The sequence below is a fragment of the Rattus norvegicus genome, chromosome 1, assembly GCF_021556685.1.
Source record: "Rattus norvegicus strain SHRSP/BbbUtx chromosome 1, alternate assembly SHRSP_T2T, whole genome shotgun sequence".
Taxonomy (NCBI): domain Eukaryota; kingdom Metazoa; phylum Chordata; class Mammalia; order Rodentia; family Muridae; genus Rattus; species Rattus norvegicus.
This window is the reverse complement of record NC_141534.1, coordinates 174,416,452-174,438,315: the sequence shown is the minus strand read 5'-3', so window position 1 is coordinate 174,438,315 and position 21,864 is coordinate 174,416,452. Positions and strand designations below refer to the sequence as shown.

Genomic DNA, 21,864 nt, shown 5'->3' with positions numbered 1-21,864 from the left:
GGGATAGTGCTAAGCTTCCCCATCTCTAATGAGTTCCTGGGTTGGAGGAGCTTGTAGTGAAAATGCCAAGTCGGACCAGCAGGGTAGAAATGGAACCTGGGTCTAATTGCACGTTGCTAAGAAGCTTCCAGGGAGATTCTCACATGGCTGGTCCCAGGACCATACCTGAAGAAGTACAAAATAAGGAACCCACTTTCAGAAGTTCCTCAAAGAAGTTAGAACTGGGAGAATGCATCCTGTGGCTAGCCACAGCAGTGCTGAAGGGGCAGAAGGCTCTGGGCAGTCTATCTCACAGGCCCTCTTTGCGGGTTGAGGCTAAGTGGGTGTCTACATGCTTAGACCTCAAGTCATGCTAATCTGGCAACACCCCCTCCCACGTCCCCTGGGCCTGAAGCAGGAAATTCAGAGGGAAAGATTTATTTGCCATTTCACCAGTGTTTGTACATTCTTGGCCATCTATAAACACTGGTTCCCGCGGGCTGGAATACTCTCTTTGGTCAGGTCCTGAAAGGATCCAGATTGCTAGAATTTACTTGCTTAGTTAGGGAGGTGGGGGAAGCAATAAAAACCCAAGGGGGGGAAAGTAATACTGTTAAATCTGCAGTAACTGAGAGACCCACAAATGTTAGCTGCTATGCCAGGAAAGTTGTGTTCATAAGCCCCCAAGGCACGAGGAGTGTTTCTAGGGCAGCGCAGACAGACACCATGTGGCCCCAGGAAATGCCTCCTGGAATGTGAAGCACCATCCTCCTGGGCCATGGCAAAAGGGTCCAGGAGCCTGGAGAGGTTTTCTTGCCACTAACAAAGGAAAGGTCAAACCTATGCTCCTAGGTTCAGGCCTCAGGAGCCCTTCTCCTTCCCAGCTCCACAAACGGACCCTTCCCTGCCAGCTATCTGTCCAATGTTTCCTAAAGAAAATGAGAAAAGACTCTTGCTTTTGACTGACCCAAATGCACTACTCGGCAGTCTCAAGGAAGAAGAAAGTAAAGAAAAAAATTCAAACTATTTTCTCTTATAAAACCTACTACCTGATTCCTAGTCCTTGGCCTTTAGACATTCTAGCTTTTGTCCCTGCCTGCCACCTACTGGCTTCTTGAGGTACTGCACATGGATAAAGTAGGACCACAGCACACGTCCACCTGGGCCTGGCGACCAACCGGGCAGGAAGAGACTGATCTCTCCTTGTTTCTGAGAGCTTACTCTATGGCACGCACTGTTCCTGCCATTGGAGAGAAAGGAAACATACTGGAAATTAGCTCACATATGCTGCGCCTTTTTTGTTCTACAAAACTAAGTATCATCCAACCCGTGTGTGTGTGTGTGTGTGTGTGTGTGTGTGTGTGTGTGTGTGTGTGTGTGTGTGTGTGTGTGTGTGTGCGCGTGCGCGCGCGCGCGCGCGCGCACGCGTGCGTGTACATACACTGATAACCAAGCTCATTAGCCACTGAATGGCATCCCGATCAATCTTCTCTTTTTAAATCCCAAAGGAAAGGTTTTCCTACCAATCTCCAGCCTGTAGTTTTGTATAGCGTACAAAACAATGTAAAAATGTTCAATATAAACAACCCAGCCCGGTACTTTGGTCCTGCTGGAGGCTGGAGAACAGTGACAGAAATGGACCCCCACCCCCACCCCGCAAGAGGAACCCAAGCTCACGTGTTTTGTCATCCAGTAGGCAGCTCTCTTTCCTACCTCTCCTGTTTTCCAATATGGAAAACAGATTTGCTTCTTTGGCCAAGTGAAGAACTGCAAAGTGAATGGGGCAGGGGGAAAAACAGCTTTGTGTGAGGAGCTGCAACGGAAGGAGCCACCGTCTGTGACAAGCCAGGTCCCGCCAAGGTTTTCTCTTTCTTTGTTGAAGACTTAGCTCAAAAGCTATGTGAGGGGCCTGCATTGACTCGCTTAAGATTTCAGAGGTGCACACAGGGAACCTCCCAGAATGTACAGCTCAGGCTGCCCACACGAGACAGGTCTTCACACAGCTCTCAAGACACAGGCCTCAGCTGAGGCTCCCTAAACTCTCTCCATTTTGAAAATTAAGACATGTAGACTAAGATCAAGGCTGGTATTTTAAGGGAGGCCTGTTGCTCCAGTCCCCAGAGTAAAACACTGGACAAAATGCTTACCTACAGGGCTAGAGATACAGCTCAGTTAGTAAAGTGTTTTCCATACACAAAACCTGGCATCCCCACCATGGAATGGTGACATGGGTCTAGACCTAGCACTAAAGAGGTAGAAGCATGAAGATCAAAACTTTAAGCTAATTCACAGCTGTGCAGTGAGGTAAAGGTCCAGCCTGGACATGAAACCCTTTTCCATAATACATACATACATACATACATACATACATACATACACACACACACACACACATGTATACATGCATATAAAAAAGGAAGAAAGAGAGGAAGGGAGGGAGGGGAAAGATGGGCTATATCTATCTAGGCCATATCTTGTTACCAAAACTAAGCTGATATTTCCAGTAGGAAACTGAGACTCAGAGAACAGAAGAGAGCCTAGCACTGGCCTTTTAAATGTTTCTACCTCCTAACCACCTTGCTTTGGTTCAGCTAGCTTTCAGGTGCCTAGGCTGAACGACCTGGACAGCTGCTGAATTGCAAAGGAAAGCTTGGGTTCCCAGGGTGGGGCCTGGGGGTGTGCATGTCTCCAGTTCCAGAGAGAACAGCCGTCTTGGAGCAAGCATCTCTGCCAACCACTGGCTCACATCCTACAATCCTGCCTTGACTTGCCCTCGCTTTGCTGTTGCTGGGCTCCCCTGCCCCTTCTCTGACTTCATCTTGAACTTTCACCAAGGATCTCCTTGGCCCATATCCACAGTATCAAACAGCAGGATATACCAGCTGCTGGCAGAAGAGGGGTGTGTGTACCAGAATGGTGGAGGAACCCCAGAACTGCTTTATCTGAACACTACTTGCTCTGGGGGTCACATCAGTTTTACACTAGTAAACGGGTCTCTACCCCTAGTTGAACATTCCACTCTGGATGGCTAATCTCTTTCGAAGGCTCCACATACAGCCAAGCTGACCACATCAAGAAAACTACCCTGCCAACCAAGCAAGTGTGGAAAGGTCGACACGCCCCTTGCATACCACATGAAAGTCCTCTTGAGGTGCAGCCACAAGTCTCAGAAGCACACCTAGTAGCACCAAGCCCTTCTTGCCTGTGCTACTTGTCAGGCCTCTAAGAAACATCTCTCTCCTTTCTTGGCTTCAGAACTGTCTGGTGAGGTTCAGGAACTCTTTATCTCTACCCTCCTGAACAGCATCAATATGCACCTCACCACAGCACAAAGAAAAGGAAGCTGCCCTATCTCGAAATCACCTCCATTTCAATCACAAGACAGACTGCTCCAGACTTTCAGGGGTTTCTGGCTGCATCCTCAGTGAGCACCTACCCCAGCTTCATACCGCCCACCAGACATACAGGATGAGAGACCTATCTCCCAGGTTAACATTTCTGCTGCCTACAAGACAGGACTGAAGCCCCTCACTGAATCCCCTTTGCAGGCAACCTCAGCAGGCCCTGGACTCTGAGAAATTGTACAAGGGCCTTGTCAATCCACTCTCCAAGGAAATCCCAATCTCTTGCTCCTTGTTTCACTGACCTTAGATCAGAGAGCCCTACATATGCCCATCTAAGCCTGGAGCCCACTTCTTATCCCATGCATTGCCAAGGGGCAAGGCAAGGGTCTAGGCCACAGAGCTCTAGAAATTTATAGCTCAGCAGTGATTAATCGTGGGCAGGTCTGTTGCTCTTTGAGGTAATCTTGGCAGAATATGACCAACAGGATTCTTGCTGGCTATGTTGCTACAGCAGTGTCTCAGCCCTGCAGGAACAAGCCCTGTGCTCAAACACACCCAGCTATCCACTCTGATGCAGTAGGCCCAGGAGTGCCCTCTCCTCTAAGACATAAAGGAAAGGCAGGCCTGTACTAGTCAATTTGTCAATTCTAATCAGTAGTCATGCCCCCACTCCCAGTGCTACATTTCTACCAAGCCCCTTTATCTCAGGGACCCTATGGTGTCTAACGCTTTAGCACTGCTGGAGAATACCAGCAGCAGGAGACCAAACTTCTCATAACACAACCCTTCCTCTCTGGCCAGACCACAGTGAGTCTTAGCAGGGGTCCTATAACATAAAGGCAGCTAATCCACAGCTCTGTTGAGAAGTTCTATGTTTGGACTAGGGGGATAGCTCAATGAAGGAAAGCACTTTCTGTGTGTGCAAGACTGATGACCTGAGTTCAGACCACCAGAACCCACGAAAAAGCCAGATGTGGGAAGCATCTGTAATCACGGTATGTCTATGGTAAGAATGGAGGCAGGAGAAACAGGAGAATCCCTTGTTATATTATGGGCTGGGAGTTCCTGGACTATCAGCAAGTAACAAACAAGAAAGACTGTCTTACCAACAAGGCAGAAGGTGAAAACCAGCATCCATGGTTGTTCCCTGACCTCCACGTGCATGCTATGGCATGCACATACTCTCACACATGATCAGGTACACACATACCATGTATGCTATGGCATGCACACACTCTCACACATGATCAGGTACACACACACCATACATGCTATGGCATGCACACACTCTCACACATGAACAGGTACACACACACCATACATGCTATGGCATGCACACTCTCTCACACATGAACAGGCACACACACACCATACATGTTATGGCATGCACACACTCTCACACATGAACAGGCACACACTCTCACACATGAACAGGCACACACACACAAAGAAATATAATTGTTTTAAAGTTTTACATTTCTATTTCATTGGCACCTAGTATTTTTATGCGCCTGGAGGATTTAGCTCTAACATTATTTAACAAGTCAATGAGTCTCTTTGCTTTGGGAAAGAGGTTTCGTCTTGTTTTTTTTAATGGAGGAGAGTGAGAGGACTGTAGTTTAGCTGATAAAGTGTTTGCTAGTATGTTCCAGGTCCTGAGTTTGACACCCAGCATCACCTAAACCTAGGTACACACCTAGTAACAGCCTGTATCAAAAATAAAATATAAAACGAAAATGTAGAAATTACTCATAAGATAACAAGAATAAACACATACACATAGATATATACATACAGACATATTTGCCACAGACCTTTTGTGATGTCTTCCTAGCGGCCATTCTTTCCCTCAACTCTTTTCTTTGCTGACAGAAGCTACCTTCTGCAAACTAGACCCCAGCTCACCTTGGACTACTTATGACAAACTGAAGTCAATGTCAAGTAAACTTTGCTTGTCTGAAATGCTTTGGACTGGCAATATATTAGTTGTTTCTTTTTTAAAAAAGGTATTATTATCATTTACATACAATCTACTGGCTAAGCCTACCTAATCAAGAAATGTAAAATAAAATTTCAAAAACTCTAAAATTCAAAATTCTCTAAATCTGCAATTGTTGGATGTCTTCATGAGGGGTACCCAACTTGTTCTTGGTCTAATGCCCTACTTTTCCTTCCCAGACTCCTCTGATGCTTTAGAAGTATCTTGGCCACAGACCAATGGGAAATATGCTGGAGGATTTCAGAAAAATGTCTCTCCCCGTAATTAAAAATAATTTAATATGGACATACCGGTCAAAAGATGCTGATCAACTCTGGATGGAGCTGTATATAGCTATACCTGAGGGAAGGTACATGCCAGAGCTTTGTTAGCCATTAAAGGACACACCTGAGGAAAATTCAGTCCTGGGAGATGGAGGACAGAAAGATGAGAGAAACCAGAGGCTCTGAGGTCATCTGTAGCCAGTGTTTTCACATGGGCATGCCCAGCCTCTCTACAGGTTTCTAGTGATCTAAACCCTACTGTTGACACTGCTTTGTTGGAGAAAGTACCCCAGCAGATAGTGATGTTGTATGGCAGAGCTGGACAGAGTCAGGCTAACATTTCAACAAAACAGGAACTTTGAGGTATGTGACAAAGCCAGACTGTCTGCGGGAGGGAATGGAACAAACACCCACACAATGCACAGTCTGTGTTGAGCAGGAGGTGCAGGTCCATCCTGGCTTGTCTCTCAAACTGTTTTTCTCGTTCCAACACTAATCCTAATCTACCTCAGAGTCTTTAAAAAAAGAAAAGTATGATGACGCATGCCTTTAGTCCCAGCTTTCAGGAGGCAGAGGCAGGAAGACTTCTATGAGTTCAAGACTAGAAAGTCCCCCAGGCCAGGCAGGAAAACAAAGACCGTGTCTAAAACAAAAAGGAATTTTAAATTAAAATCAAGTGGAGTCTTGGTGATTAAAGCAAAGCTTTTTAAACTTTAACAAATCAACATAGTTTAATGTGTGATCTGAAATCTCTTATTTTTTCACAAACTCCTATCCAAATAGACCACAGTCTTTCGCCACAAGGACCACTCTGGAGCAGCTAGTGACCTGTTGGCTGCTCTGTACTTAGTGGCTGTACAGAGAAGAGCTAGTGAGGAATGTGTGTAGAATGTAAACTGACTTTAGGTCAGCCAGACCTGAAAAGCAGACCGGCCTTTTCTGCTCAGAATCAAACCCTAACATGCTCTCTGGCTTCTTGAAATGTTTATGTGAACTTCTGACCCCAAAAAGGACACCATTCAGAGGTGGTTGATGGGAATAATTACTCTAAAAGATTTATGAACGCAATAGCATTTGGGGAAATTTTTCTTAGGCAGTGGATTCCTGCAGTCACTGTAAATAATCTGCCCCTAAAATCTGTGCAAACCTGAGCACAAGCTGTTTCCCCAACTACCACATCAACTGAATTGGGAATACAATTATTTTTAATATATTTCCCCAAAATATTTTAAAAGTTAATGAGTGTTTTTCATGTCACACATTAAAAATGCCAATGAATTTGAGTGAACTGTAACATAGCAGTCAAACCTACTAGATGGAGAAACAGGCACCTCGTTAATCGATGTGAGGTTAAGTCAGGCCTGTGTAGGGCTACAAGGAAGAGAAGAGACCCAGAGTTGAGTGATAGCGTTAGCCACCATTTTCTAAAACCCCATGGCTTGAAGAGCATAGCACTTAGGAAAGTACACACTGGGGTAAAATAAAAGATCATTTCATTATGGAAAACCAAAACACCAAAAGAAAAATGAGTGCAAGATATGAACAGAGGGCAGAACAAACATGCCCAAGGGGTTAAGGCGGCATCTCGGTGTAGGGGAAGAACACATAGGATTATTTTTTGGCCTTATCCTTTCAAATCCTCCAATTGAACATCTTACCTTCATAATTTGCCTATACTAGTAAAATAATTCATATGTGACCATGTATATACGTGGAATGTTTTTCATGCAGGTTATGAAATTAAAAGCTTGGAAACTATAGAGAATACTAATAAACTAATTTCAAAAAGTTTAGCCTTCTCAGTAAAGAAATGTACCCAAAACAGCAGTGAACCTTTCCCCCTTATGAAACTGCTAAAGCCACCTTTCAATCTTGGTGATTATTTCTGACCTCAGGATAACATGGAAAAGACTCGCTTCAAACTCAGCCAATGAAATTAAAGACAAAGAAATTCTTTTGAAAAGAGATTTGGAAAATTATGTCAAAGGCTTAAACATATTAACATTTTTGGATTACAGGTTGCCAGGTTAGCCAGCTGCTTAGGGCATACCTGACCATCCTTACTCACTGCTTATCTGAAATCAAGTTTAACTGGACATTATAGATTTTAAATGATGACCCTAGTTGATTTCTGCAATTAAGACTTCTAGAAAATCCTAGAGCCAGAAAAGGATAGTCACAACAGCAATGCCCCATATGGTGAGAGACTTAAAATAATCTAAATGTCAGTATTAGAAAGACTGTCTCGTAAACGGAGGCACATTCATATAACTGACCAAGGGACACATGCTCACTGTAAACTGTACAGTGAAGAACACAGACAAGAAACGGCTGAGCTATGGGCAGACAGGACTTCTGCTAAGAAAGAACTCTCAATGACTCTCCTGGCTATGTGCTGCTAAGGTTCTGGACAGAACTGAAAGAGAGCCAGCAAAAATACGGCTCTGGAGAAACATGAAAGAACTCAGAAAACAGAAAGAGATGTGTTTACAAGGACTCTTGTGGTTACATAGGGCTGCTTAGACAGTCCAAACTACATGCCCTATTTTAAGATCAGTTCATTTGAAACTGTTTTCTATCTTACTTCCCCTTCATGTTTAAGGTCATAAACATACTCACAGGTTCTGGTCATTGCTACAAAGGTATCTTTGGGAGACTGTAATACTTCCTACAACCCTGACACGGGTACATGACAAAGGCACCAGGCAGGGAGCCTATATAATGAAAATATTGAATAACCCATGTAATGAAAATGAGAGGCTGTTCATTGTTAAGGACAGCATGGGATGAGATACACTGACATATCCCTCTAGAACAAAAAGGAGGCTAGGACATCTAGGATGGAGGCTGTTTAATCACAAATGACATGATTTATGGATAAGGATGTCTCATCTTCCAACATCAACCCCTCCCTCCCAATTTAATGTCCCTGTCCCTGCCTCCTCCCTGTGCACATTTTCTAATTTTGAACAGATCTTCAGGGCTCTAGCGTTAGAGCCCTGTATTAGAAAACTGTACCCCAGCCTTCAACCTTAATTTTAGCTTAGGTGGCCACACTAGTGCACCCCTCTTTCATTCCCCCTCATCCTTTGTCTGGCTTCCTAGCATCATCTGCCTCTCTAGCCCTCCAATGGCCACATCCCAATTTAGCTCCACCTCTTACCCATTCCCAGATAATATGAATTCTTCATCTGTTGACATGATAAACTAAAGCTATAGCAAGTTTGCAGATTAATCCTTCATTCCCTTCCCCTACAGGCCAGCAAGTCCCCAGGCCTAACCAAGAGAAATCACTCACACACACACACACACACACACACACACACACACACACACACACACACACACACTACAATTGTAGGGCAAGAATCATGGGCAAAAACAAAGAAACTAATGAGGCCAGCAGGCTTTAGGTTGTGGTTTAAAACTCCACTCAGTGAGTCCAGCAAGTCACACACACACATATAATTCAAGGATCATGTATCTGACCCTGGATTTCTCACCTCAGAAGAGAGTTATTGAAGACCACAAGAAGGCAGAATGAGTAACTTAAATATCTTGACTAGGCTTTTTACTCCTGCTGAGGGCTACTCCATGGGATGTGCCCAAAGTTATATGGGAAGCAAGATAGTGCTGGGAGATGCAAAGAGAAGTCCTCAGCTCTGGCCATTGGTGGCATTCTATTGCTGCATAATTATGTGTCCCACAATTCCCTTTATCAGGCCATGGTCCAACTCACCAAGCTGTCCTCAAACCACTCCTTTATGTAGGCAGCTGTTGGGCCAGGGATCTGGCTGAGGAGGGCTTCCCTTTCCTGAGGAAGTGCCAACATCTCCAAGGCCAGTCTCAGGTCCTCGATGAGATGGAGCACAGGCATGGAGTTCAAGCAGGAGGATGGAGGAGACAGCCCAGGCTCACAGGTACCATCACTAAAATCTGCAGCCGTTTTAGTGCCTGGAACGGAAGAGAGGGGGGGACCTCAGTAAAGAGAGTAGATGTCACAGACAGTGAACTCCTTGACTAGAGGCTTGCTCCTACCTCATTATGAAAACATGGCAACAGCAGCATCTCCATACTGACCTACAGCGGTAGGAAGAGAGGCCCACAAGAGCTGGGTACAGTCTATTGAGCCTGGCATACAAAGCTCACACATGAATATAACTGATTAAACACAGACAGCCCTCACCAGTGACCAATGCCAACGAGACCCACCTCTTCATCTTTTCAAACATACTTGTTTCCTTTTGAATCAGTATTACACAGCATAGATGGCTACTCCAAACTCCTCCCATTCACTTATGGGATTCCGCTCCTCTTCCTGGGCTGGCCTGGTCACTGCTATCCCTAGAACACCATGGAAGTGACTGTGCCAATGCTGGGTCTGAGGCTTACGACAGCTCCTGTTCTTCCTCTCCAGGGCCCAATCACCTTGCATCAAAGGACAGCTACCCTGAGGAGACAGCTCCAACTGCCACCAGCCCTCTCACTGCAGTGACAGACTTGTGAGTAAAGCCATCCTAGGTCCTCGTCCTCCAAATCCAAAGTAGCCATCCCAGGTAACATAGCATGAGCCATCCCCTGTGGAACATTACCACAGTCATGGAATTATAAAGAAACACATGGCAAAGGTTGGCCTGGGTTAGTTGGACACAGTAATGGACTATACAAGAAAGGATTACTGTACTCATTCTTGTGGTGGATTATATAGCAAAGCAGGATCACTCTGGATGCTCCACTGGGAGACTGCTATATGAAAACTGTAGTAGTTCTCTGCATATCCACAGCCCACCTCCCCATGACAGACCCTGAAAGCAGAGTCTATGCCAGGCACGGCTGCATTCCCAGCACCTAGTACATGTCGAAATGCAATTCGTTCAAGTGACTACAGACACACTCCAGGGAATAGCTTCAGAGAAAGAAATAAGTGCCCAGATTTCCTCAGAGATCTGGGATGTGGGGTCAGTTCCTTCTAATTTAGTATGTCTAAAATAGGACTGGTTTCTGTTGTGCTACACCCTATCATTCAACTACAGAAAAGCCCAAACTGACCTCACAGAGTCTGACAAAGGATGTCTGTGCTTTCGGCAGTTAGAGATGATTTGTAAAATGCAGTTTAAAGGATCCTGTTTTAAGGCACTCGGATTATTAAGGCCAATAGGGTAAGACACCTGAAGTTAGGACTACTCTGGAAAATGGGAGCTGGAGGGCCACTATGGCCACGTGTTTGGCATCTAATTTCTGGCCCATTTATACTTTTAGAAGCCAACATCATCCTTGCCAAGCAGTTTGGGGAGGAAACATCCATACAGAAGGAAACAATTACCACAGAATTTGATTGCCAGTTTGCCTTCTGAAACTGTATGACAAAGGGAACCATGGGTCACAATCCACGAAAAAGTCAGGCTTTGAGAAGCTGGGAGACAGGGTGAGTACCCATGCCCTGGTGTGTGCTCAGCACTTTCCTACATCCAATTTAGAGCTGACTGGGAATTGCACAAAACAAACCTAAGGAGAGAAAACGGTTAGAAACTTAGCAAGCGGGGTTGGGGATTTGGCTCAGTGGTAGAACGCTTGCCTAGGAAGCGCAAGGTCCTGGGTTCGATCCCCAGCCCCGGAAAAAAGAAAAAAAGAAAAAAAAAAAAAAGAAAAAAAGAAAAAGAAACTTAGCAAGCTCTCCAAACTCCACACAAATGCTCAGCAACCATTCCCCTGCGGTACACACCCTTTCTGTTTTGAAAGTGTGTGCATTTGCAAACGTGCATGCATGTGTGTGGGGGTGTGTTCACTAGCACATGCTCACAGGTCAGGGAGGATGCACACATGCCGTGGTCCAAGTGCACCAGGGAGGATAATTTAAGGATGCTGGTGCCTTTCCTTTCCCTGTGAGGCCCAGGGACTGAGCTCAGGACACTGGGCTTGCACAGAAAATGTTTTTACCTACTACTGGGCCATCTTGTAGGCCACATATTCTAATTGCAAAGAGTTTTTCATACAGGTGAAGTATATAAGGAGTTGGGCTGAAAGAGTGAAAATACAGAGGTTTTTTATTAACTTTATGTGATAGTGTGACCTTGGGTATTTTATGCCACATATATAAATGAAATTTTAGGTTGGAGAGATGGCTCAGCGGTTAAGAGCACTGACTGTTCTTCCAGAGGTCCTGAGTTTAAGTCCCAGCAACCACATGGTGGCTCACACTGTCTATAATGGGATCTGATGCCCTCTTCTGGTGTGTCTGAAGACAACTATAGTGTATTCATATACCTACAATAAATAAATAAAATATTTAAAAATAAATAAATAAATAAATGAAATTTTAGAGACATGGATTATATATATTAAAGTATAAGGGAATAAAGGTATAGATGAAAATTGGATTAGATTAAGATTTGATAATCTCAATAGTAACTAAGCTAAATATAACAAAACACCACACATCTACTATATAATATTAACTTCTGCTACATTAAAAAAACAAGTCTGAAAGTACCACATCTAACAATTATAATAAGACAAAAATAGTTCCTTCAAAAGGAGACACTTTATAAATCAGTTTTAAAAAAACTGAATTTATGTCTCCCACAAAAAAGAGGCATACAGTTTTACATAGCTAATTCTGGGACATCTACAAAAACACAAATAGAAAATTAAAATATAGAAATAAAATCTTTTCTGGATAGTTCATGGAACTTTTAAAATGGGAATTCAGTTTTCACTAATAAAATTAATGAAGTTGAAAATGAAGTGATTGGGCTGGAGAGATAGCTCAGTGGTTAAGAGCACTGACTGCTCTTCCAGAGGTCCTGAGTTCAATTCCCAGCAACCACATGGTGGCTCACAACCCTCTGTAATGGGATCCGATGCCTTCTTCTGATGTGTCTGCAGACAGTGACAGTGTACTCACATACATAAAATAAATAAATCTTTTTTAAAATGCAAGGATCATTGTAGACAAGCAGATAGTGTGAACACTCAGAACCTGTTCAGAGACACAAAAATTAGTCCAATTCTTTGTAATAAGCAATCTGGCAGATTCTAAGAAAATCAGATTTGCATCAAAGATTCCTACATAGTAAAGATCTCAGTGGTATTCTAATTCTGAAAAAGTAAGGGTACAAACAACTAGCTGAGTATTTAAATTACTTCTAGAATAATCAAAAGTATAATTCATATAGTTAAATATAAAAGAAATGACTTCCAAAGAACCAGAAACATGGATCCATACACCTATTTGTAAAATATTAATTAATGGGTGAAGAGATGGCACCAGCAGCTCTCCCAGTGGACATGGTTCAATTCCTAACACTCACAGGAACCCTCACAACCATCTGTTGACTCCGGTCCCAAGGGATCTGATGCCCTCTCCTAGCCTCCATGGGCACAGCATACATGAGGTACACAGACATACAAGCAGGCAAAACAGATAACACATAAAATAACCCAAAAATTTTTTAATATAATTAATGCATATGGATGTTTAACATATATGTACACACACACATATATGTATATATTAGAGAGAGAGAGAGAGAAAGAGAGAGAGAGAATAACTTTTTTAATAAATATTGACAATAACTATCAGAAGTGAGAGCTTGCAACTTGACTTAGTTTGCACAGGTACTCCAGGTTTAAACATGTTTTGTAAATTCATACTGGTTATTAGACAACATCAGCATAAGAAATTTTAAGTGTGTGTGTGTATGTGTGTGTGTGTGTGTGTGTGTGTGTGTGTGTTATTTGTGTATATATCTTCCTCAGTTGCTGTTCACATCTTTTTTTTTTTTTTTTTGAGCTCATGGCTTCAGCTTGACTCAGTGAGTTCTAGCATCCAATTGTCCTTTCCCAGCCCCAGCATCGTACATCACAGTTACATGTGCATGCACCATGCCTGGTTTCTACATGGGTGCTAGAGATCTGAACTCAAGTCTTCATGCTTTACCCAGCACATATGAGCCATCTCCTCAGCCCTCTGGGATAAAGCAGTAAGTGAATAGATGCATTCCCTCCCTGAGCCCTGATGAGCTTGATTTCACCTAGTAAGTGACAAGTGAAGAACTGGTATATTTTCAAACAATCTCAGAAACCTGCGGCCGGGTCACATGAACTGCTGGAAAGCATGCAAAGCCTGAGGGGATCTTCTGGCAGGCAGACAGACAGACAGACAGACCAGCAGGATCTCCTTACCCACAGTGAACAAACAGAAAAGCCAAAACGGGCCCCAACTCAGAGACACGCTTGAAGGAGAATTAAAACCCCGGGGACTGGAAACAGAAACCAAAGTGAATGGTGAAGTAAGTTCACACTGATTCTAGAGCAGCTCAGGCACAGATCCAGAGGAAGGACCGACCCCTCACTGAAGCTGGGCCTATGTGCCTGGTGAGAGCAGTTACATTGAGTGGAAGTCTCTAGAAATAACAGCCATAAATATTGTCTGTTCATTCAGAGGGCTCTGAGAATATTCACCCATGGCAGAAAAACTTGCAGGGCCCCAGGCAAGTCTGTAAAGCCATACACACCCACAACACTGTGAAAAATGCAAAACACAGGCCTCTGCACACCACAAGTGCAGACCAAATGCCTATTTTGCATTCTTTCCTAAAACTCCAAACAGAAATCAGTACATAGCATACACAATGGTCCACAGTGGACAACAGCTACAGCTAAACATTACAGAGGCACAGTCTCTCAGAGGGCTCAGCTCCCATACACAAGTTCCCTCCAGATGACCACCTCCTACACAAAATTACAACCACAAATCAAGATCAAAAACCATGCACAACAAATAAGAGAATGTGTGCCTTAATCCTGGGGTTAACAGAACAAGACAACAGATTAACAACGCATGTGCCTTTGATAAGGCAAAGCTTCCCCCCTAAATTATTTCTCAGAAAAAGGTGATTCAACTTATATTTAAGTGCTAAAAACAAGTTTCTCTCTCTGGGAACACACTATTACATTATCTCAAATAGCAAAGCACTATTTAGGGAGTCTAAGTCAGTACAAAGGTTTGTAACTTCTGATGCTTACAGAAACCACAGGAGGGAGTTTTGCCAACTACATAAGCAGAGGTCCCACTTCAGAGAACTGAATTCAATCGGTCTCAGATGTGATCTCAGGTGATGAAAAGGTTTCCAGGCATTCTAAGATGAAGCCAAAGTGGAGACCATTGCATTAGAAGGTCACTCAACCAATGATGGTTTCTGATGCCTACAGCAGAAAACATCTACCCAAGAAGTTTTATTTTAAGAAGCAAAACATGAACTTAGTATATAATAATTTTGTTTAATTTATTTAATTTAATGTTCAAATAATTGTTCAGGATAAGACAAAAACAGATGTATGAGACTTTGTTAATAGTGCTTAATGACAAATTTTTATTAGTGTCTATTAACTATAAATAATGAATGTCATGACATTGTGTACTATACATCAGAATAGGTACTTTGATCAAACTAAAAAACAGCTAAAGAAAGAAATAAAAATTATCAATAATCCTATAAGAAACCATAATCCTATAACAATCATCAATAATTCTATAAAGAAATTGTATTACTATTCTACTCTTTTTGACAGAAAAAAGAGCAAGCTAAATGCTCTCACAAGTTAATTCTATCAGACAATTCCAAGCTAAGTCTAACAGACTGAGTAACAGACTACTTAATCTAGCCTAGGAAAGAGGAACTCACTTCGTAAGGACAGAGTGCAGGGACACGTTTTAGAGAAAATGGTGAATGGTGCCTTCTCACACATCCCAGAACTGTGTAACCCAACCCATGATTACTACAAAAGAAAATTACAGCCTATCTCACTAGTGAGCTCAGATATATAAATCCTATGCAGAGAGAGAGAGAGAGAGAGAAAGAGAGAGAGAGAGAGAGAGAAGAAAATCCTATCATATTGTGTAAAGATAAGAATCAAGCTCATCTCTCTCAGGAAACGATAAACCAAGCAGACACCACCAGACAGAAAGTGAAACAGATCGGCTGATAAAGAATGTGGAGATCAATGTCTCCGTTCACCAGAGTATTTTGTTAAGGCATGCACATGCACATACTATACCAAGCTATATGGGAGGTCCAACAGAAAATGGAGAACTCAGAGGGAGATCATATGGCATGAAGGTTCCCCAACCCTCATCCTTGGGCTGGATGTGGCTCACTGGGTAGTGTGCTACCAAGCCCTAGATATGATCCCCAGCATTAAACTGGATATGGTAGCGCGTGCCTGTAATTCTAGCACTACAGAAGCAGAGGCAGGAGTATCCTCAACTACAGTAAGAGTTCAAAGCCAACCCAGGAGATACATTACTACCTACAAAATAATCAAACATGCAAACCTAATCCTAACATGCAAATACTGAAATGTGAGATCCTGAAGGGATAATTAGGAGCCAGGTGTGTTCTAATATGCCTGGGATGCCACACTTACAGAGCTGTGGCAAGACAATCGTAATCTTGAGTTCAGCCTGGGAAAGTGAGACCTCCTCTCCAGAAAAGGTAAGGAGGACAGAAGAAAAATAGGGGGTGAGGGTGTGACAGAGAGAGGAAGGGAACCTTAAGGGAAGAACGAAGAAAGGGGAGAAAGAAAGAAAAGGAAATAAAGAGGAAAAGCAAAAGAAAGGGAAGGAGATGTCAAAGGAAAAGGGGGAGGGGAGAACAGAAGGGAAAGGCAATTAAATGTGTGAGGATTCCACCTCCAGGAATAGACTGAGGGTTTCTGAGAAAATGGGCCAGTTATGTCTGGGATGGGTTCCTAATAAAAGCATGAGCTCTGCCCTCATTCCTTCCCCTCTTAGGGAAGTTCTTGTCTTCTGCCGTCTACCCTGGGAAGACACAAATGCTGTCCCTTATCAGATGTGACAGCAGTGGTTCTGAACCTTCCTATTGCTGTAACTCTTGAACAGCATTCCTCATGGTGTGATGACACCCATCATAAAACTATTTTCAATTTTTCTTCATAACTGTAATTTTGCTACTGTTATGAATTATAACATAAATATCTGCATGTCCCGATAATCTTAGGCAACCAAGTGAAAGGGTCATTGGAGCCTCAAATAAGTCACAACCCACAGGTTGAAAGCCTGCTGTGTTACATTTTTCATACTGAAATTTTCTGACTGTATTTGGAACAGCAGAAATTTCTTTTCTTTTCTTTTTAAGTCATCCAGTCTCAAGTGCTCTGTTACAGCAGCACAAGATGGACTAAAACATCCCTATTTTAGTATTTCCACAGGGGAAAAAGGTAGATTTTACTAGTGCCACACTGACACTTCCCCACCAAAAACCACCCACCTCCATCCCAAAAAAAGAATCTTTCTTCTTACTAGATAAAAGAATTGACTGTTTCTGTCCACTGCCAGCCATCTTCTGGATGCTGGTACTATCCTTGGGGAAAGCTGAGATCAGTCTACCTCTGCAGAGTGAAGTTACAACCAGAAGCTAAGTTCAATTTGTTCTTTGAGGGAGATGGGGGTGCATGGTGGACAATGTTTATGATACTATTCATGGCTTCAGGTCAAGCCAACTTCTCAAGTCAATAATATAGCAGAACTACTGTTGTCCTCTCCATCTGTATGAACTGTTCACTCCACCTGACCATGTCTACATTCTAGTTGCTGACACCTGTCAACGTGTCACCTAACATGGATTAAGACCTCTGCAGGTGCAATTGAGGTCACCCAGAAGACGTTTAGAGAGTTGAGATTAGCCATTCATTGGTCTAAAGAAGGCGAAAGGGCCATGCCCTAAGGAACGCCACAGAACTCCGATGGCCATTGGGCAGACATATGAAGCTGAGTACACAGAGGAAAAACTCCTAAGATACCTGTAGATACAAAGTTCATATACCTTCCAAAGTCATGGAACTGAAGGGAAGCTTTGAAGCTCACAACCTCTGTGGTAAAAGCAACTGCGTTAGTGTTTGTCCTATAAGTCACTGCCAAATTCTCTGGGATATTGTCTAAATTTTTTGTTTTACAAGTTTAATGTGTAAATTTAATTATATGTATGTAGGTTTGAGTATGTGAGGATTTGTGTATATGGGTGCAGTGTCTGCAGCAATCAGAAGGGGGCAGTAGCTGCTTAAGGAGCTGTTAGTGTACCTTGGGTGCTGGGAACTGAAGTCACGTCCACTGTAAGAGCAGTGCACTCTCAACAGCTGAGCCTTTGCTCAGCCCCCTGCAATCTGACCTTCAGTGGGCCACTCGAGGTAAGGGGACATGCCTTTAAGACTGAGCAACGGTGAAAATGAATGGGAGATCTCTGTAAAAGGCCAGGATACAGAAGAAAACAACCTCAGCCAATCAATTTCAAACCAGCATTAAAACTTGGGTCTAGAACCAGAATAAGAATACACAAACAATCCAGTACTTATGTAAGATGCTTATAATTCCAGGGCCCAAAGCCCACCATCTCAGGGCTGAGGCAGTAGCTCAGTTGTGGAGTGCTTGACCAGCATACACGAGACCATGGCTTTGTCAATCTCTAGCACCACACGAAAATAGATGACTAAAAAGGCAACCACCTTAGGGCTGCCGAGATCCCGATGACAAAAGCAATCACCAAGGACAGAGAAAAATGAAAATAACTACACTTCCAAGTTAACGTAACAGAGAAATAGAAATCCCTGCATTAATGACTAGAAAAACATGTGTGCCTGTGAACCCACACAGAACATTAGAGAATGGCAGCAGTGGTCTAGGCCGTCCACACACAAGTATCAGCAGTAACTGCCACGTCATTAGAGTAAGTGACACAGGTTACCAAATGCAACGTAGAAATCAATTTAAAAACATATGATTGTTTCTGTTTTAAGGTGAGATTCTGAAGGAGAAGAGATACATCTAAGAAAGTAAGAAATGAACAGATATTAAAGAAATTAAATCCAAATAGAAAAGTATAGGTATATAACAAAGAGCACAGACACACACACACACACACACACACACACACACACACACGGCAACTGACTGATAAAACCCAAAGCAGCAAGTTCAGAGTAGTAACAAAAAGATCATCCCTAGCAAAAATGATTCAAAGTAAAGAAGGCACAGATAATATAATGAATAAAAACGGAGCCTGGAGAGATGGTTCAGTCAGTCAAGTGCTTGCTGTGCATAAGGAAGGGCCTGAATCCCAGCCTCAGCATATATATCAAATCATTCATCAGGGAGGCAGAGGCAGGAGGAGCCCTGGGGCATGCTAGCTAGCCAGCCCTGCCACCAATCAGCAAGCCCAAGGACCCAGTAAGGGACCTCATCTCAAAAAACAAGGTGGGGGCTAAGGACCTGGTTCAATTGGTAAAATGCTGGCCATGCAAGAATGAGGGCCTGAGTTTGGGTCCCCAGAAGCCACAGAAATAGTCAAACAGGTGGTCATACCTGTAATTTGGAAGAGACAAAAGGAACTTGGAGACTTGCCCCAGCTAGTCCAGTCAGTTTCGGGCTTAGTAAGAGACCGTGCCTCAAAAATTAAGCTTCAGAGCAATAGAGACACTGATGTCATACTGTTCTTTATATAAATGTGGACATGCATATATCTGTACACACTCACACACACAAACAAATGATTTTTAAAGTTTTAGTGGTATGTATGAGTGCATATATATACTTGTTTTATTTAGAGACAATATCTTATGTCTGGCCTCAAACTCACAATCCTCCTGCCTCAGCTTCTTGTGTACTAGGGTTGGACATATGCTGCCATATATCAGGATTATAAATTTCTTCTGAATACAGCTGTTACAAGGCTCTCAACCTAAATCCTGGATGGGAAAGAGGCAGTGGAGGCTGTGTGCTGTTACTAATGTTTGGCTACACCGATGCACTGCAGAAGAGCCAACGAGACCAACTAATGAATACTGGGATGAGAGCTACATCCTCAGCCACAAACCCCATGGCTGGTATTCAAGGGCCACAGGAACCATCCCAGTCTTGACTAGAACTTTTCCACCCCTATGAAATCTTAATTTCTTCCTTCATTGAAAGCCAGACACTAATCAGGGCTGGCAAGAGTTCAAGAAGGTGGGAACCACTTTCTTAGTTGTCCTAAAGCAGTCTTTAACTCTTATCAGTAAGTACAGCTTACAGATGGTTGCATGGGTGACTTTCTGCCAAAGCAAAGAGGAATAAGTGGACCCCTGTGTCCTGACCATGGGGCTCTGGTCCTATGCCAAGAGGGGCCTAACAGAACAGCCACTGGACTGTGTTTCCACACAGTGAAGCCCTATGTAAGCTCAGCATGCATGTCGGCTGCTCTGTGCCATCCACTGGGATGTAATTAGGCAACACATGGCTGGATTTCAACCGTCAACAACACAATTCAATTACAGTATTATCTGCAGATGGATTCATGGGGACTAAAGAGAAGAAGGAAAATTGGATGGAAGGTTAACATCCTACTGCAGGCTCCAACAATGGTTTTTGTATTGGAAACAAATCATTACTGATCCAGGTCCAAGGGTTTTTAACAGTTACCTCTTTTCAACTTTCTCCCACAAACATGTAGGATTCAATCAATAACTATGGTGGGCCCACTCAGATTCAAGAACTCATGTTTATGTGATTAACCTTCTGGTTTTGCTTATGGGCATTTCTGCATTCACAAAACCAATTTACATCTTGCAAGGCCCCCACTCCCACCCCAGCCAGTGATCACGTGGAGATGAACGTCATCACACTGAGGCCCTAGAGGGGATGGGGTGGGCATACTTGCCAGGGGGGCAAACTTGTCCAGTAGGACAGTCCAACTGTCCTCATCACATTTAACAATGGTAATTATCAGTATTATTTCCATTAACTGAACAGCATTGTTCCTTTTGATGGTGAAAGTAACATTAATATTAGTATCAATGAACCAGAGATGTAGACCAACTAAGTACTTACTAAGTTCCGGGCACTAAGTCCCTGATCATCAATCTACGCCTCACAATAAGAGAAAGACAGCATTGATACCACTATTTCATTTACAAAGAAACTGAGCTGAGGAAGGACCACACAGCTGCCAAAGACAGCACAGAGACAGTAACTGGCTGAAATGGAATGGAAACCCCAACAGCTTAGCTCCAAAGCCACAGGCACAGTTACACACGTTCTGAGCTCTTAGTTCCCAGTAGTCTTAGCCTTCTTGAAAATGAAGCTGGTATTAGAGACCTTGAGGGAAGGTGTCCCTCTCTTCACTAAGAATGTCATAGGGGTTCACGCATGCCTTCAGACTAAGAAACTCAAAGCTGAATTGAATCAAAGGCTGGGGTCAGCTCATTACAACTAAGAAACTGTTCACAGGATTTAGCAACTACTGGGTCTTCAAAAATAGTGATGTGATATTCTTAAAAAATAAACTCATCCAAGCCAGGTGGTGATGGCACATGCCTTTAGTCCCAGCACTCTGAAGGCTGCGCCAAGAGGATCTCTGAGTTCCAAGTCAGCCTGGTCTCCAGAATGCATTCCAGGACAGCCAGGGCTACAAAGAGAAACCCTGTCCTGAAAAACAGTGAATACATGCCTGCATACAGACATACATAAATGCATCAATAAAATACACACACACACACACACACACACACACACACACACACACACACACACACACTCACTCATCCAAACGTCCAAGTAGACAAAATAAGAGTGAGAATCAGTATGATGGCAGAGAGAAGACACAAACAGAACCAGTATCTTACTTCTACCCAAAGAAAGGATAACTTAGCCACAGAAGCAAATAAAATATGGACATGACAGATGTTTACTAAATAGCTATCGTGTGTTGCAGACTGATGGAAAGATGCGGTGGTACAGCCTTTGTCCTCTTAGAACTGACATTGTTTCAATAAAAGAGCAATATGAATGTAACAGGCAATGATACATGTGCTATAAAGGAATATAAATAAGGCAGGTGAGAAGGCTCCATTCAGTGTGCTTGCTTCCTCCTGCTTCCTGATTTCCCATACAGGCATCCCTAAAACAACAGAGCCTCTGAAACAGTCCTCGCTGACACTGACAGATTGTTTAACTGGATCCTCAAAAGGCCTTGTCTCACCTCAGTATTCCAGGTGAGAATGTGGGACAGGGATGGAGGGAAGTGGCTTAGGTATAGCCTGTACAGAACATAGGAAACTCGGTTCCTCACTTTCCGGGACATGCTATTCCACAGCCCTCCATCCTTGAAGGGTGTATCTGGACAGGCTTTCTTGGTTTCTGTCTGGAACCGCTGTGAGAGTTTTGTAGGAAGAAAACCTTAAGCTCTTCTTGGCAGGTGGGTAGGGAGGAGGAACTGTATGCAGACTA

At 43.3% G+C, this 21,864-nt stretch overlaps 1 protein-coding gene across 9 annotated transcripts in view; it reads right to left on the bottom strand.

Moving 5' to 3' along the window:
• The window catches only part of Ppfibp2 (PPFIB scaffold protein 2), a 149,714-nt gene that overhangs the window by 83,592 nt on the left and 44,258 nt on the right, over nucleotides 1-21,864 (bottom strand). For all 9 annotated transcript variants that reach the window (NM_001100582.1, XM_087559481.1, XM_087559483.1 and 6 more), the window contains 1 exon segment: nucleotides 9,325-9,539. In NM_001100582.1, the coding sequence (NP_001094052.1) occupies nucleotides 9,325-9,539 (215 nt within the window).